Source organism: Mustelus asterias, chromosome 6 (assembly GCF_964213995.1).
Source record: "Mustelus asterias chromosome 6, sMusAst1.hap1.1, whole genome shotgun sequence".
NCBI classification, from domain to species: Eukaryota; Metazoa; Chordata; class Chondrichthyes; order Carcharhiniformes; family Triakidae; genus Mustelus; species Mustelus asterias.
Genome location: NC_135806.1, coordinates 62,086,988 through 62,105,896, shown reverse-complemented (window position 1 = coordinate 62,105,896; position 18,909 = coordinate 62,086,988). Strand labels below are relative to the sequence as shown.

The window sequence follows — 18,909 nt, the reverse complement described above, 5'->3', positions numbered from 1 at the left end:
AAAAGTAGAACATCAAAGGTTGTAATTTCTGGATTACTCATGGTGCCATGTGCTAGCAAGTACAGAAATAGGTGAATAGGGCAGATGAATGCATGGTTCAAGAGTTGGTGCAGGAGGGAGAGTTTTAGATTCCTGGATCACTGGGATTGTTTCTGGGGAAGATGGGTCACGTACAAACAGAACGGTCTCCACCGGAACCAGAATGGGACCAACAACCTTGTGCAGAGTCTGCACGTTCTCCCTATGTCTGCGTATGTTTCCTCCGGGTGCTCTGGTTTGCTCCAACAATCCGAAAGACGTGCAGGTTAGGCACATTGGCCATGCTGAATTCTCCATCAGTGTACCCAAACAGGCGCCAGAGTGTGGTAAATGGGGAATTTTCACAGTAACTTCATTGCAGTGTTAATGTAAGCTTACTTGTGATACTAATAAATATACTTTAAACTTAAAGAATAGCAGGAGCCCCTGTAACTCCGCACCCTGAAGCCTAAACAAATTAATGAAACTGGAAATGAAGGTGAGATGCAGCTTCCTTGGGGCTGAGGTGACAACAGGAGCCTGTCTGTGTACCTGGGCACACAGCTGACCCCTCTGTCACACTCCGCGGACAGTACTTCCGGGTGAAAGGTACCCGCGGACCGGTTGTGACCCCGCGTGTGTTTGTGACGCTGCGGCTGCTGTCAGTCGGTGAGGATCCCCGGGAACAAGCGGAGTGGAGACAGCAGACAGAGCCACCGGGTACAGGATAGAGGGAACTGTGCAGACAGAGCCACCGGGTACAGGATAGAGGGAACTGTGCAGACAGAGCCACCGGGTAAAGGATAGAGGGAACAGTGTAAACAGCACCGGGTAAAGGATAGAGGGAACAGTGCAGACAGAGCCACCGGGTAAAGGATAGAGGGAACTGTGCAGACAGAGCCACCGGGTAAAGGATAGAGGGAACTGTGTAAACAGCACCGGGTAAAGGATAGAGGGAACAGTGCAGACAGAGCCACAGCACCGGGTAAAGGATAGAGGGAACAGTGCAGACAGCACCGGGTAAAGGATAGAGGGAACAGTGTAAACAGCACCGGGTAAAGGATAGAGGGAACAGTGTAAACAGCACCGGGTAAAGGATAGAGGGAACAGTGTAAACAGCACCGGGTAAAGGATAGAGGAAACTGTGCAGACAGAGCCACAGCACCGGGTAAAGGATAGAGGGAACAGTGCAGACAGAGCCACCGGGTAAAGGATAGAGGGAACAGTGTAAACAGCACCGGGTAAAGGATAGAGGGAACAGTGCAGACAGAGCCACCGGGTAAAGGATAGAGGGAACAGTGCAGACAGAGCCACCGGGTAAAGGATAGAGGGAACAGTGCAGACAGAGCCACCGGGTAAAGGATAGAGGGAACTGTGCAGACAGAGCCACCGGGTAAAGGATAGAGGGAACAGTGCAGACAGAGCCACCGGGTAAAGGATAGAGGGAACTGTGCAGACAGAGCCACCGGGTAAAGGATAGAGGGAACAGTGCAGACACAGAGCCACCGGGTAAAGGATAGAGGGAACTGTGCAGACAGAGCCACCGGGTAAAGGATAGAGGGAACAGTGCAGACACAGAGCCACCGGGTAAAGGATAGAGGGAACAGTGCAGACAGAGCCACCGGGTAAAGGATAGAGGGAACAGTGCAGACAGAGCCACAGCACCGGGTAAAGGATAGAGGAAACAGTGCAGACAGAGCCACCGGGTAAAGGATAGAGGGAACAGTGCAGACAGAGCCACCGGGTACAGGATAGAGGGAACAGTGCAGACAGAGCCACCGGGTACAGGATAGAGGGAACAGTGCAGACAGAGCCACCGGGTAAAGGATAGAGGGAACTGTGCAGACACAGAGCCACAGCACCGGGTAAAGGATAGAGGGAACTGTGCAGACAGAGCCACCGGGTAAAGGATAGAGGGAACAGTGTAAACAGCACCGGGTAAAGGATAGAGGAAACTGTGCAGACACAGAGCACAGCACCGGGTAAAGGATAGAGGGAACTGTGCAGACAGAGCCACCGGGTAAAGGATAGAGGGAACAGTGTAAACAGCACCGGGTAAAGGATAGAGGAAACAGTGCAGACACAGAGCACAGCACCGGGTAAAGGATAGAGGGAACTGTGCAGACAGAGCCACCGGGTAAAGGATAGAGGGAACAGTGTAAACAGAGCCACAGCACCGGGTAAAGGATAGAGGGAACAGTGCAGACAGAGCCACCGGGTAAAGGATAGAGGGAACAGTGTAAACAGAGCCACCGGGTAAAGGATAGAGGGAACAGTGCAGACAGAGCCACCGGGTAAAGGATAGAGGGAACAGTGTAAACAGAGCCACCGGGTAAAGGATAGAGGGAACAGTGCAGACAGAGCCACCGGGTAAAGGATAGAGGGAACTGTGCAGACAGAGCCACCGGGTAAAGGATAGAGGGAACAGTGTAAACAGAGCCACCGGGTAAAGGATAGAGGGAACAGTGCAGACAGAGCCACCGGGTAAAGGATAGAGGGGACAGTGCAGACACAGAGCACAGCACCGGGTAAAGGATAGAGGGAACAGTGCAGACAGAGCCACCGGGTAAAGGATAGAGGGAACAGTGCAGACAGCCCAGCACCGGGTACAGGATAGAGGAAACAGTGCAGACAGAGCCACAGCACCGGGTACAGGATAGAGGAAACAGTGCAGACAGAGCCACAGCACCGGGTACAGGATAGAGGGAACAGTGCAGACAGAGCCCAGCACCGGGTACAGGATAGACGGAACAGTGCAGACAGAGCCCAGCACCGGGTAAAGGATAGAGGGGACAGTGCAGACAGAGCCCAGCACCCGGTAAAGGATAGAGGGGACAGTGCAGACAGAGCCCAGCACCGGGTACAGGATAGAGGGGACAGTGCAGACACAGAGCCACAGCACCGGGGACAGGATAGAGGGGACAGTGCAGACACAGAGCCCAGCACCGGGTACAGGATAGAGGGGACAGTGCAGACACAGAGCCACAGCACCGGGTAAAGGATAGAGGGAACAGTGCAGACACAGAGCCGCAGCACCGGGGACAGGATAGAGGGAACAGTGCAGACAGAGCCCAGCACCAGGTACAGGATAGAGGAAACAGTGCAGACAGAGCCACAGCACCGGGGACAGGATAGAGGGAACAGTGCAGACACAGAGCCACAGCACCGGAGACAGGATAGAGGGAACAGTGCAGACACAGAGCCACAGCACCGGGGACAGGATAGAGGGAACAGTGCAGACAGCCCAGCACCGGGTAAAGGATAGAGGAAACAGTGCAGACAGAGCCACAGCACCGGGTACAGGATAGAGGGAACAGTGCAGACACAGAGCCCAGCACCGGGTACAGGATAGAGGGAACAGTGCAGACACAGAGCCCAGCACCGGGTACAGGATAGAGGGAACAGTGCAGACACAGAGCCCAGCACCGGGTACAGGATAGAGGGAACAGTGCAGACACAGAGCCCAGCACCGGGTACAGGATAGAGGGAACAGTGCAGACACAGAGCCCAGCACCGGGTACAGGATAGAGGGAACAGTGCAGACACAGAGCCCAGCACCGGGTACAGGATAGAGGGAACAGTGCAGACACAGAGCCCAGCACCGGGTACAGGATAGAGGGAACAGTGCAGACAGAGACACAGTACCGGGTAGGGGATACAGCAGCCTCTGATTGGGCAGATGGTTTATCTCACGGTGACTGAATATCTCATCATCCAATCCCATTGAGTGTAGGCTCATTTCCCACTCTGATAGGTGATTGCATTGAGTAATCCTGTCCACTTTTCTCTCTGCGATAGGTGATTGCATTCAGTAATACTGTTAACTTTTGTGTAACTGTAAATTTGACTTTGCTAATGTGTCTCGGAGAAGCTGAAGTAAAGATTTCATCTTAGCAAGTTTTATGTGGTTCGGGAAGAAGTGCGTAAAAAGAACAAAATGCCCAAGAAATGGCCAAGATTCATTAGAGAAGATTTTGGGGAGAATGCAGGATTAGGAAGGAAAGGAATAATGTGAGAGAGATTAGATTCCTTTTCATGACTACGGCCAGCAATGTTCTTTTTGAAGTGGTGACTGTTGTAATTAAGAAAACGCAGTAGCCAAGTTGTGCATGGCGAACCCCCACAAGTAGCATGGATTTGTTAATGATAAATCATGTCTGACTTGTTTGTATTCTTTGAGTCAGCAAAGAAGGTGAATAAAAGGAGTACAGTGAATGTTGCACATACAGACCGTTGGAAGGGAATTGATAAAATGCCACACAGATGGTATATTATGAAAATGGAAGCCCATGGAATTAAGGGGAAAGTGGCAACATGGATACAAAATTGGCTCAATGACAGGATGCAGAATGTGGCAATGAATGATGGCTGGTTTGCATTGCTGTTCTCTGATCATCAGTTCCGGGTCCATTACTCATTTAAATTTATTCTAAATCACTGAACTAAACTGAGGAGCAGAATTATAAATTTTGCCGCTATGACGAAGCAGTTTGTCATGATTAGGGTATTTATAGGCTGCAGGATGAGAAGGTATGTTAAATGACATTCAATTCAGCAAAATTTGAAGTGACGCATTTTAGGAGGGCTAATATGAAAAGACAATATTTTGACATTATTTTAAAAAGGGCAGAGGCCTAAGGGCATAAATCCCTAATGGTGGTAGGGCAAGTTGATACGTTGGTTGAAAAGGTAAGCGTTACTTGGGTTTACAAGTAGAGGAGTACAATATAAAATGAAAAAGATCATGCTGGAACTTTATGAATCGCTGGTTAGGCCTCAGCTGGAATATTGTGAACAATTCTGGGAACCACAATTCAGGAAGTTGTAATGGTCTTGGGGGATGTAGCAAGGATACCAGAGATGAGGAGATTCAGTTATGAAGAGAAAGTGGAGAAGTTAGGATACTTCGCCTTGGAACAGAGGAGATTAAGGGGTGACCAAAAAAAAAAGAAAATCAAGATGTTGAGAGTTTTGATAAAAGTAAATAGGGGGGAAAAAATAATCCCTCTGGTGTGTCTGTCAAGAACTGAAAGTTATGGATTCAAAATGATTGAAAAAAGATCTAAAGGGAAGAGGAAGGGAAATAGTTTCACTGTTGTTGGGATCTGGGAAATTCTTTCTTAAAGGCTGTAGAAGCTAATTCCATGAACAATTTTAGAAGGTTGTTAGACAACTACTTGAGGATGAGAAACTTTAAAAAGGCAAGAAGTGGAGCTGTGGGACTACAACAACTGTGCTGACATTTTGAGAATCAATCATGATTTTGTGATTCTTAAAGGCTATTAAAGCTGCTTGCACTGAATCTTTTTGATCTTGATGTTTATGAAAACTAGAATATTGGTTGTTTGACTGTCACTTGCTGTAATTTCCATTGTGTTATATTCCAATTCATCTTTGAACAAAGAAGAGTGTGCAAAGTGATAGGATCCTCAAGAATCAGTGCTGTGTCTGCTGCTGTAACATATGTTGGAATGAGACTGCAAAACAACTCTCCAAGTTTGCAGATAATGCCTAATTTTGGGGGTGCAAGTAACAAGGACATGACTGAGATATATAAAATATGAGGATCATAGACAGTGAGAAACATTTCCCCTTGGTGGAGGGATCAATGACCGGGGGCATAGATTTAAGGTAAGGGGCAAGAGATTTAGAGGGGATGTGAGGAAAAACCTTTTCACCCAGAGAGTGGTGGGACTCTCAAAGTCACTGCCTGACAAGGGGGTGGAGGCAGAGACCCTTAAGACATTTAAGCAGTACTTAGATGTGCACTTGTGATGCCAAGGCATACAAGGCCAAGTGCTAGAAAAAGGGATTAGAATAGTTAGGTGGCTGTTTTTGACTGGTGCAAACACGATGGGCCAAAGGGCCTTTGCTGTGCTGTACACCTCTATGACTCTATAGGAAAAAAAATAAGAGCATGGATAGATCAGGGAGTTGGGCTGATAAAAGCGGATGTTGTTTACGATGGTCATATGCAAAGTAATGGGATAGAGGAAATGTATTGTTCTACAGGAAACAACACAGGTGGTGAATAAGCGGGTACTGGTGGCAGAGATCACTGAAATTATCTGTAGAGTGTACGGCAGTAGAGAGAGCAAATAGGATCTTGATCTGAATTGCCATAAAATAAGAGATTAGTAAAATTTTACTTGTGCTTTGTTTTTCTCAAGTGGTGGAAAGCGCACGCGCTGAAAAGTTCTTCCACAAATGGAACAAAGTACCTCTGAATCTGACATTGATACCAAAGCAGGTATGCCGGGCAACACTTGTATAGTTGAAAAATAATTTTGTTTGCAGCCTGCATTTTATGATTGCTCCGGCAACTATTTCCATATGGCTGACATTTTTCTGGATTTCTTTGTTTTCAGAAAACTGGTTTGTTGGTGATCAGGTTTTGGCCCCATTTTCTGGAGATGCAAAGCTATACGAGGCCACAATAAAGTCCATTTCTACAGATGAAGGTGGAAAAACGGTGGCAGTTGTCAGGTTTTCCGGCTTCAGTGAAGAGACCGTGGCAGTGAGCACACTCAAAAGAAAAAGCAAAAGTGAATGTTGGAGAGGTTATATATTTGATGATGATGACTTGGAGAAGCCCTTCTTCCATTACAAAAAGACTCCAGGGCCCAAGGTCTCTTTTAAGTTGTCTGAGGGCAATGTGTATGTGCCGTGTACCATTAACAGATACTTGCGAGACTACCAGAGAGATGGAGTCCAGTTCATTTGTAGACATTACTTTCGTGACAGAGGATGTATCCTTGGCGATGACATGGGACTTGGAAAAACTGTTCAGGTAATCCATCTTACTACGTGACTTGCCACTTAGTGCTGCAGTAGGGGTTATGAGGAACTATGAGTCTATCTCAAAATACCCCACAGTTGGGTTGTTTGCTTGTGGCATCATTACCTTTTCTGGAAAGTTCAGCTTAATGTGCACTAAAGTCAGACTTTCTACATTATTTCTGTTTCTTGATATCTGCTTTATGGTCACAAAGAAGGCGTACGGCGTACTGGCCTTCATTAATCGAGGGATTGAGTTTAGGAGTCGGGAGATAATGCTGCAGCTTTATAGGACCCTGGTTAGACCCCACTTGGAGTACTGCGCGCAGTTCTGGTCACCTCATTACAGGAAAGATGTTGAAGCCATTGAAAGGGTGCAGAGGAGATTTACAAGGATGTTGCCTGGATTGGGGGGCATGCCTTATGAGGATAGGTTGAGGGAGCTTGGTCTCTTCTCCCTGGAGAGACGAAGGATGAGAGGTGACCTGATAGAGGTTTACAAGATGTTGAGAGGTCTGGATAGGGTAGACTCTCAGAGGCTATTTCCAAGGGCTGAAATGGTTGCTACGAGAGGACACAGGTTTAAGGTGCTGGGGGGTAGGTACAGAGGAGATGTCAGGGGTAAGTTTTTCACTCAGAGGGTGGTGGGTGAGTGGAATCGGCTGACGTCGGTGGTGGTGGAGGCAAACTCGTTGGGGTCTTTTAAGAGACTTCTGGATGAGTACATGGGATTTAATGGGATTGAGGGCTATAGATAGGCCTAGAGGTGGGGATGTGATCGGCGCAACTTGTGGGCCGAAGGGCCTGTTTGTGCTGTGGCTTTCTATGTTCTATGTTCTAAATTGGGTCAGAAGGAGGCTTGCACCACCACGACAGAAGAAAAGTACATTATATTTAAAATTCTGAACAGCTTTCTAACAGTCAAGGATTAAAACCAACGCAGAGATGTCTATAAATTACAAACATAATGAAGTTTGGTGTAGGATGTATCCTTTGAAATTGTAAAGGTTTCAGATAACCTACTAATTTTTACTTTTTTTTTATTCCATCCTTAAAGTTAGGAAACATGCTCAGAATGGACCGGGCAAACCCAAATCCATTCAATGCTTGCTCCAAAAACCACAAACAAAATCCAATTCAAGGAACCCATAAGAGAGACAAACAAGGTCCAAGCTGACAGGATGATTGCACCCCATCTTGGGCTTGATCTACAATAAGAAACAAATACTGTGGATGCTGGAGGTCTGAAATAAAACACAAAACTCAGCCGTTCTGGAAGCATCTGTAAAGTTAACATTTCAAGTTCTTATGATTCTTCTTCAGGACTCCGGATGTTCGCTGATCTTTGAGTAATGTTCAGCACATTCGCAACTCCTCAGATACCGAAGCAGTCCACGTACAAATTCAGCACGATCTGGACAATATTCAGGCTTGGGCTGATAAATAGCAAGTAACACTCGCATCACACAAGTACAGGCAATGACTATCTCTAACAAGAGAGAGAATCTAACCATCTCCCCATGACATTCAGTGGTGTTACCATTCTGAATCACTACCAATATCCTGGGGGTTATCCATTGATCAGAAACTGAACTGGAAATACTACAAGAGCAGGTCAGAGGCTGGGAATTCTGCAGAGAGTAACTCACCTCTTGACTTCTCAAACTTGTCTACCATCTAGAAGGTACAAAATCAGGAGTGGAATACTCTCCACTTATCTGGGAGTGTAGCTCCAGCAGCACGCAAGAAGCTCAACACCATTCAGGAAAGATCATTCTGCTTGATTGGCACCCCATCCATTACCTTTAACATTCACTCCCTCCACCACCAATGCATGGTGGCAGCAGTGTGCACCATCTACAAGATGCACTGTAGGCTCCTTCGATAGCACCTTCCAAATCCATGACCTCTACCAAAAGGACATGGACTGCAGATCCATGGAAATACCACCACTTGCAAGTTCCCCTTGAAGCCACTCACCATCCTGACTTGAAACTATATTACTGTTCCTTCGCTGTTCCTGGTCAAAATCCTGGAACTCCACCCACGCCCCCCAGCAGCACAGTGGGTGTACCTGCAGCAGTTCAAGAAGGTAGCTCACCACCTTTTCAAGGGCAATTAGGGAAGTGCAATAAAATGCTGGCCTAGCTAGTGACGCCAACATCCCATGAAAGACATTTTAAAAAAATCCAAGCTTGAGATTGTGAATGGTAAGAAATTTGTCTATGAAGAACTTACATTTTGGAGGACGTTGCTTTGTGAAAGGACAGTGGGACCCTGGCGGAGGTAACTAAAGGGGAGCCAGAGGAGAAGAGATCGGTGTCCAGTGACTGAAATCAATGGGCTCTGCACCAAGATTGGATAACAGGGTAGCATGGATAACTGCTCTGGGAAAGCCAGTCACCATTGCCATGATGGGTGTGACACAGGATATGAGCAGCGGAATCAATTGAAGCCTAACCTGAAAGGGCTCCATTTTGTGTTATCAGCAGGAGAACAGCAGCCAGGGAGTTGGGTCAAGGGGTAGAATTTGTGAAATAGGAAGCAATTGATAAACAAGGATCAAGAAAGTAGGAGATGGAAGCAAAGGAATCCAAGCAGGATGGGAAAGGTAAACTTAATGGGCGGGATTTTATATCCTCACCTGTCCCGAAATTGTAAAATCCTGCCCGGGGAAAGCGGACCTTGCCATGGTCTGCCCCTTGCCTGCTCTGATTCCTGTGGCCGGTGGGACGGTAAAATTCCAGCCCATATCCCGATTTCTCACAAGGGTTAAATTACAAAATTTATAATGAAGATAATTTGTGTTGATTCCAAATCCAGCATAACCCACTATTGTATAATCTGCTTGCAAGTCAGGTACAAAGCTAATAATGTCTGTATTTAAACCACATGCTATGGTCTAGCTGATTACATTAAAAATGAGCAGGATGGAGAGAGTTCCACTCCACTGGTCATTGCAATATTGGCAGATTTTGTATTTAGTAGAATCACTGATATATCTGATGATTCTCCAACGATATTTATCTTCTGTAAAAGAGGAATTGATAGGGATAGTGGTGTTGTTCATTGAAAATATAATAACTTGCTGAACTGTTAATGTTTCTTCCCACAGGTTATTTCCTTTCTGGCAGCTGTGCTTCATAAAACAGGGACTCGAGAGGATATTGAAAATAACATGCCCGAGTTTGTACTGAAGACTATGAGGAAGGAATCAAAAGCAATCAACGACAAAGTAATCCTTTCTCTGTATCTTGTTGCAAATCACACTTCTCTAGAAATAATACGTTTTGTTTTAAAGCATGGGAAATTGTTTACTAAACCTTAAAAGAAGTTATCATTAATGGTATAAATTGCAAACGTTTTCTTGTGACATGTTTGATTCACTGTCCATATTGGGTTTGTTGATAAATTAGATCTTTTCTTTTTAATAACTATTATGGACTTTGTGTCCACCACTGTTCCAAATGAGATAGTTAATGTCTTGACTCTTTTTAAAAAGTAAATTCCAAAACTTGCCACATTGTGAGCCCAATTGCCAATCTTTGATTGCAGTGTGGTGCATTTGTGTGAACTTGAAGTTAATGTGTTAATACACAGGGCCATGCTCTTTCATAGAATCCCTACAATACAGAAGAAGGTCATTCGGGCCATCAAGTCTACCGACCACAATCCCACCCAGGCACCATTCCCATAACCCCACACATTTACCCTGCTATTCCCCCTGACACTAAGGGTCAATTTTAGCATGGCCAATCCACCTAACCCGCAAATCTTTGGACTGTGAGAGGAAACTGGAGCACCAGGTGGAAACCTATGCCAACACGGGTTAAAAAGTGCAAACTCCACACAGACAGTGACCAAGGCTGGAATTGAACTGGGTCTCTGGTGCTGTGAGGCAGCAGTGCTAGCCACTGTGCTGCAAACAGAAAGAACATATACACACATTGTGTCTGTTTCAGATAAACAAAAGAAGTGGTCGCGATTCGCTGATTAATTCCTTAGGGCAATGCCTTGACCAATCGGAGTCAAGCTGCCTGGTTTAAATTTTCAAACAATGTTTGGCAATTAACTGTCAGTCACCATTAACTGGTGCATTCTCCACGGCAACGACTCTACCAATCAGATTACACTTGCTAAACTATCAGCACTGTTTTTATACAGTATAAAGTTATTCTTTCCACGACATTGATTTTCTTGTGATCGTCATGATGAGTGCAAGACGAAAATGTTTTTTTTGGCGACCATCCTTTCACAAAAACCATGTTGACTCTGCCTTATTATCTTGAATTGATTTAAGTGCCCTATTATAATATGTTGAATAACAGTTTTTCCCAATGACAGATGTTACGCTAACTGGTCTATAGTTTCCTGCTTTCTGTCTCCCTCCCTTTTTTGAATAAAGGAATTACATGAGCTATTTTCCAATCTTGTGGAATCTTCTCCGAATCTAGTCAATTTTGGAAAATTAAAACCAACATATCAACTATCTCCCTGACCACTTCTTTTAAAGCCCTAGGACGAGGTCCATCAGGACTTCTTCATTGTGAAGGTGGATACAGTCTACCTTATTTAGAAGATGAGGTATAGCATATATACCTAAAAGATATTCCTTCAACATGTAAGTGGGATAACAAATTCCAGCTGTTTATGTGGGTAGACATTCTGGGATAGCATGCTTCTTCTAACTGCACCTTGAGTGAAACAGAGATAATGTTTCAAGTCCAATGTAACTCTTAAGAGTCTTAATGGATTGAACGTCAACTTTGTTTTTCTCTCTCCGCAGATGCTATCAATCTTGCTGAGTTTTTCCAACACTTTGGGTGGAATCTGCCCATCCCGCCTGTCACGGGAATCATAGCAGGAGGGACACGGGCCATGCAAAGGTCTGTTGACTTTGGTTGGGATTTTGCGGCCTTGGGGCGCGCATGGCCGGAAAATCCTGTCCTTATTTTGTTTCTTGCATTCGCAGTGATTTTTAGACAATTTTGATTTTAGACAATTTATACATCCTAATGTACTCGTAGTCTCTGATTTTAATCTGGCTTTCAAAATTCACAGTGGGCAGCCGTGTTTACCAGGTCTTGGAAAGCCCAACAGCAAATTTTAGGTAAGGATAGCTTTGGGAGAAAGATGAATGCTTTTACAGCATTGCTTAAGGGCCAGGAGGTGCAAGAGTACTTTCTCCCAAACCATTAAGTTTCCCAGCCCCATATCCAAGGGATCAAATCTACCTGACCCTGCAGCCTGCTCCAAAGTGTTCTCTGCCTGATTGAAAACCAAGTTCGTCCATCTAGCTGGCTTCTAAATAGTGAATCCGTTAGTTAAGACTCCACAGCATGTGGGGAAATCCAGACTTCCAGATTTTTTGTCTGAAACTCCACAACCTTCCCACACCCAGCTTCATTACTTAACTGTTAATAACATCTCCTGTATCATCTTCGGGTTCAGGAAAAATAACCCAAATTTACCAAAGCTCTCAACATATTTCAGTCATTTCATCTGATAAATCATCCTATTATTTTAATCCTGGATTACCGCTAGACTTTCCCCAAAGGCAGTATACCCTTCCGAAGGTAGGATACCCAAATCTGAACACTGAATTCCATCTGGATCTGAATAACTCCAGTTATTTGATATATGTTATGATATCTCTTGTGTTGCCAGCATCCAATTAGCCTTTCCATCACCTTTTACGCTTGGCCAGGTAAGTTTTACTGATTTATGTACCTGGCATTCCGCATTCCTTTTTTTCATTTCCTCCAAATGTGTTTTGTGTGCTTCTATTATTTCAAAGTATACTGCATCATATTTGGTTATCCTAAACTGCCCACAGACTTCATTTGGCAATCTTTTCTCTTCACAATTCACCAAAATTCCTGAAGCAGCAGCAGCAGCATCTGCAACCCCCCCCCTTTGAAAAATCTGTATATATTACATTTTGACTATCCTGTGCATGAAACTGGAAGTTCTGTCAAAGAACTTTTTTCAGGTTAGTTGGACATAACTTGCCTTCCGTGGTACCATGATGACTTTCCCTAATCAACCTTTAGTTTTCCAGCAATGGACCTAAAACTTGCCTTTTTTCTTCTTTTGAAGATTTTCCTCATAATTGCTCCTCTCTCTGTGCTGTATAACTGGAAGGATGAACTGGACACTTGGGGCTATTTTAGAGTCTGTATCCTGCATGGCAACCAAAAAGACCATACTCTCAGTTGCATTCGACGGAAGAAGTGCGAGATCACCCTGACAACCTATGAAACAGTCCGCCTCTGTCTAGACGATATCAATTGGTAATTGATTCAATGGTACAATATATTTAAAGTTGGATTGCACTGAAATAAGATATTTGTGGAATTTAGTTTTGTGGTTTGATGCACAGTAGAATGCTCTGAGAGATTCCATCCATTTGTGGGGTCGCAAATTGTTATCCAATTAGCTGCTTGATATACTGCTTCCAGAAAATGATGCAGAGGCTGATCCACACTTTGCTCATGTATAAACTATCATTTCCTTCGTTAGTCAGGGGATTAAAGTCTTGATAAAAACAAGATTTTCTTCTGATTAAACAAATGCTTTAATTCCAGCGCCAAAGCCATGATGGAGAAACCAGCATCATCAGCATGATCAATGGAGAATGCATTGTAGTTTCTATTCCACACGTAATGATAGCTACTGCAATAAGCATGGCTCACATTTGTATCTCCCAGGTCTTTGTGGTTCATTCTAAATACAGGATAAGCTAAAGTGAATTAAGAACAGAGTTGTAAAAGGTGGAATAAGAACATAAAACGGTGGAAATTCTCAACAGGTCAGAAAGCAGCTGTGGAGAGAGAAACACTCAATGTTTCAGGTCGATGACCTTTGATCAGGACTGAGAAAAGTTGGAAATGTGATAGATTGTAAGCACGTGAAAGAGGGGACGTGGAAAAAGAATGAAAGGGAAGGTCTGATAGGTGGCGGGCAGGACAGGTTAAATGGCAAATGAGCTGGTGGTGTAGGGTTAACGGAAGTGGTAAAAGGACAAATGAAGGAACAAAAGATGTAGCTAGAGGAGATGTGAATGGCAGAATGATGACTTGCTGCAATCTGAAAGGAAAAGCAAGAAAAACTGTAACCTGCAAAGTAACAAGAAACAAAATGAGGACAGAGATTACAGTCTGCAATTGTTGAATTCAACGTTGAGTCCCGAAGACTATAAAGTGCCTGATTGAAATATGAAGTCTTGTTATTTGAGCTCTGAGCTTTATTGGAACACTGCGGGAATCCGAGAACAGGAGTTACTGAGAGAGCAAGGTGGAGAATTAATATGACTGGTCGCGCTTGTGAACTCATTATAGTTGAGTACTGATAATTCTTGTACAATTGAGAGAGCTGTGTTTGACAAGGCAATCCCAAGACTCTGAAATTTGGTTGGAAGTCAGACTTTTGACAGCAGTGGGCTGATTGGCATGTTTTCAGGTAATGTTCAACATGAGTTATTTTAAGGTTTAATCTTTATCATTCTTAGAGACAAAGATATGTTTTTTAAAAAAGTGTAATAATTTGCTGTGACAGCTGCAATATTTCTAAAGTTTATTAGTAATTGAACCAACAAATCTTAAAAGAAATGAAAACAAGTGCTGGAAATACTTGGTAGATCTGGTAGCAAGCATATGTAGAGAGAGAAATAGTTAACATTTTGAATCCAATTTGACTTTTCATCGGAGCTCCGAAGAAGAATCACATTAGACTCAACATTAACAATAGCATGTTCCAAGTCCAGAAGAGAGCAGAATAATTAACAATTTATTAGCTTGACTCCAGTTGTGAAGGAGTTTGCTCCATCAATATCTGTAGAACTGCCTTGCTATTGTTCTGGGATTTCTTTATTAATTTGGCCAGTGCTGCCAATGGAGTGAAGAAAATGTCAACAGTTGCAGTATTATGTTAAATGTGGTTAATTTTCCATTTCTTGAACAGTATTGAATGGTCTGCAGTGTTTGTAGATGAAGCCCATAAGATAAAGAATCCTAAAGCTCAGATCACACAGGCTTTGAAGTCCCTGAAGTGCAAGATTAGAATTGGGCTAACCGGAACCATTCTGCAGAACAACATGGATGAGCTATGGTGCGTCATGGACTGGTAAGCTATGTAATTATTTCAGTTAAGCTTATGAAATGTCTGAGTGGAAACTTGGAGCAAGAAATGCGCCAGTTAGTCACTGAAATAGCAGTTGACCAGTCAACTTGCAGCACTTAGTCTATTCATTTTCTTCCCAAGTGGCCATAGGTCACAGCAAAAGGCAACTGTTAGAAGGATAAATGACTCCAGAATTTGACCCTAGCAGTCGCCAGGTGCACAGAAGGATGTGAGAAAGTTGTACTGGCATTTCCAGGATTAAAATTGTGAGCCACCTGTCCCCATTTCAGTTGCTTACGGTTGTAAGCAATTTCCCATAGCCTGAACAATATGCGAACATCCCAAGGTCAACAAAACAACAGTGAAAGCTCTACTTACAAGAGGCAGAGTCCCAAGTGACTTACGGGTGAGAGGTTTTATCACCTGCATTCTGTGCATGCACATTTAAACTGACATTCAGTGTTGAGCTGCAGCAGCTCCAGATTAACTATTTGGGCCACTAATCTATTGGTGCAGAATGTTGGTACCTAGATAAAAGTGACTGGCAAAAAACAACATGATAAGACACTACATAAAAATGTTGTTTTCTCCAGTAATCCTGGTTAAACATGGAAATGCTGTTTAAATGCTTACCATGTTCCCCTGGTCATTACGTTTTAGTCTAATAAGAATTTAAATACAGTTTACAAAGAAGTACATTTATTTTGAATATCAATTAATCTCGTGATTATTGGCCATGATAGTCATCAACCTATCTCCTGTTTATGCAGCCATCTTGTCACATCCTGCTCCCTTTAAAGTAAAACTAAACGACATGGAAATAAAATTGGTAGATTCTGTTTGGGTGCTATGAGGGCTGTTTGGAGTCCGTAATGGCGTCCACAGCACATGCTCAGACATTTGGAGTGAGTCAGGCTTTGATACATATTGGTGAAAGTGTTAGTGTCTCTGAGTGATGAGCCCCAGGAAGTACGAAGGCAAACAGGATTTTACGCCAACAGCACCATTTTGGAGCTCAAAGCTCCAGCTAATATACTTTATTTACCTCACACAGTTGATCATGCATTCAGCAGCAGGAAGGACTGCCTCCCGGTACTAAAAGGACCATTAACTAATTACAGTTTAATTGCTGGTTGATTTCCTCTAGACGTTGCTCCAATTCTCTAAGTGTTTGGTGGTTTCGAAAGTTCATTAAAAATTCAAGGTGTGTGATCTTACCAGCTCGCTGCTCCCGTCATCAGCATGGCGAACCGGGACAATAGCGTGAGGCCAAAAATTGCTGAGATGGATCATCCACTCGGCACTTCTGGCTGAAGATGGTTACAAATAAGATATAAGAACATAAGAACATAAGAAATAGGAGCAGGAGTAGGCCATCTAGCCCCTCGAGCTTGCCCCGCCATTCAATAAGATCATGGCTGATCTGAAGTGGATCAGTTCCACTTGCCCACCTGATCCCTATGACCCCTAATTCCCTTACCGATCAGGAATCCATCTATCCGCGATTTAAACATACTCAGCGAGGTAGCCTCCACCACTTCAGTGGGCAGAGAATTCTAGAGATTCACCATCCTCTGAGAGAAGAAGTTCCTCCTCAACTCTGTCCTAAACTGACCCCCCTTTATTTTGAGGCTGTGCCCTCTAGTTCTAGTTTCCTTTCTAAGTGGAAAGAATCTCTCCATCTCTACCCTATCCAGCCCCTTCGTTATCTTATAGGTCTTTATAAGATCCCCCCTCAGCCTTCTAAATTCCAACGAATACAAACCCAATCTGCTCAGTCTCTCCTCATAGTCAACACCCCTCATCTCTGGTATCAACCTGGTGAACCTTCTCTGCACTCCCTCCAAGGCCAATATATCCTTCCGCAGATAAGGGGACCAATACTGCACACAGTATTCCAACTGCGGCCTCACCAATGCCCTGTACAGATGCAGCAAGACATCTCTGCTTTTATATTCTATCCCCCTTGCGATAAAGGCCAACATCCCATTTGCCTTCTTGATCACCTGTTGCACCTGCAGACTGGGTTTTTGCGTCTCATGCACAAGACCCCCAGGTCCCTCTGCACAACAGCATGTTGTAATTTCTTTCCATTTAGATAATAATCCAATTTGCTATTATTTCTTCCAAAGTGAATAACCTCGCATTTGTTAACGTTATACTCCATCTGCCAGATCCTCACCCACTCACTCAGCCTGTCCAAATCTCTCTGCAGACCTTCTACGCCCTCCACACGATTCACTTTTCCACTTATCTTTGTGTCGTCTGCAAACTTTGTTACCCTACACTCAGTCCCCTCCTCCAGATCGTCTATATAAATGGTAAAGATATAAGTTCATAAGATATAGGAGCAGAATTAGGCTATTCCATTTTATTAGGTCATTGAGTCTGCTCTGCCATTCGATCGTGGCTGATATGCTCCTCATCCCCATTTTCCTGCCTTCTCCACATAGCCCTTCAACCATTATCAATTAAAAATCTGTCTAACTCCTCAAATTTACTCGCTGTCCCAGCATCCACCGCACTTTGTGGTAGCAAATTTCACAGATTCACAACCATTTGGGAGAAGTAGTTTCTCCTCAACTCTATTTTAAATTTGCTATCCCTTATCCTAAGATTATGACCTCCCATCCTGGAATGCCCCACAAGAGGAAGCATCCGCTCCACTTCTACTTTATCCATACCTTTTATCATCTAGTGTACCTCAATTTAATCTCCCCTCATTCTTCTAAATTCCAGAGAGTATAGGCCTAACATCTCTGGAATCAATCTAGTGAGCGTCCTCTGAACTGCCTCCAATGCCACTACATCTTTGCTCAAATAAGGGGACCAAAACTGCACAGTACTCCAGGTGTGGCCTCACCAATGTCTTGTATAGTTGCAACAATACTTCCTTATCTTTTTATTCTATTCCTTTTGGACAGTTGACAGAGCTGTCTTTACCGTTATTTTTTCTGATGCCTAGGTCGATGCCAGTCCATTTAGTTTTATTCATTTTTGTAGCAGTGTTTCTGGGCTATTTCAATTGGCCTTTAAGATTCAACTAATGGCCATCATTAGAGTAGAGTCCAGATTTACAAATTTAAATTCCACTAGCTGCTGTGATGGGATTTGAACCCGTGTCCCTCAAGCATGAGCCTGGGTCTCGGGATTATTAGTCCAGTGATGTTACCACTATACCACCACTTCTCCACATGATTCCTGGTGACCTGATTGATCATCATGATTATCTGCTCCCACTACCTTTGCAGCATATGTCTGGAGGGCCTCCTGATCCCTGCAAATACAAAACAACTCGCCTCCTATCAGCCTTTTTCAAGACCTCTGCTCCAGCATTGGAGACAGAACGTGTGCACTCCCAAGTTCCGCCACTATTCAGTGTTTCACAGTTCAGACTCACTTTCTCCACAACCGCCAGGAGGACCTACTCCAACCACAATGCCCTTACCATAAAAAGGTGCCATAAATGACACCAGCCACTCACAATATTAGCCCTTTCTTAGACTTTCACCCAGTTCAATAGCACTGTTAGCAGGGAATTGTAGTTTAGTTTCTTGAATTGTCAGGGTGAAGGAAAAGTATCAACTGAAACTATAGAATTCTCCTCGAGAGTGTTGCCTCCAAGTAAAAATCTTAATGAAGGCAATAAGGCATGAAATACAGAAGTAGTTCTTAATAATTGAGTTTGTAAATTATTGCTTGATGTGGTTTTTATTTGAAGATGATGATGAAATTATTCTGAATTCTTTATTCTTGTAGGGCAATACCAGGTTGCCTGGGCAACAGAGCTCGTTTTAAGGAAGAGTTTTGCAATCCGATTGAATTTGGCCAGAGGCACACAGCAACCAAAAGAGAACTAGCTGTTGGACGAAAATCCATGCGACGATTAGCGAAATGCATGTCCTTTTGGTTTCTGAGACGTACGAAAGCTCTCATCAGTGATCAGCTACCAAAGAAAGATGACCGGGTAATGAAGTACTCCCTGCTATTGTT

General features: G+C 43.9%; 1 protein-coding gene across 5 annotated transcripts in view; it reads left to right on the top strand.

The window, feature by feature from the left end:
* Nucleotides 1-629: 629 nt before the first annotated feature.
* Nucleotides 630-18,909, top strand: part of ercc6l2 (excision repair cross-complementation group 6-like 2) — a 91,698-nt gene continuing 73,418 nt past the window's right edge. For 2 of the 5 annotated variants that reach the window (XM_078214407.1, XM_078214404.1), the window contains exons 1-7: nt 630-738; nt 6,189-6,268; nt 6,387-6,808; nt 9,911-10,030; nt 12,895-13,088; nt 14,758-14,919; nt 18,676-18,883. In XM_078214407.1, coding sequence (XP_078070533.1) covers nt 6,226-6,268; nt 6,387-6,808; nt 9,911-10,030; nt 12,895-13,088; nt 14,758-14,919; nt 18,676-18,883 — 1,149 coding nt within the window. In that variant the 5' untranslated portion in view covers nt 630-738; nt 6,189-6,225. Of the gene's footprint in view, nt 739-2,943; nt 3,817-6,188; nt 6,269-6,386; nt 6,809-9,910; nt 10,031-12,894; nt 13,089-14,757; nt 14,920-18,675; nt 18,884-18,909 lie in introns of those variants that run through there. The other 3 variants (XM_078214408.1, XM_078214405.1, XM_078214406.1) reach the window with 3 other exon arrangements.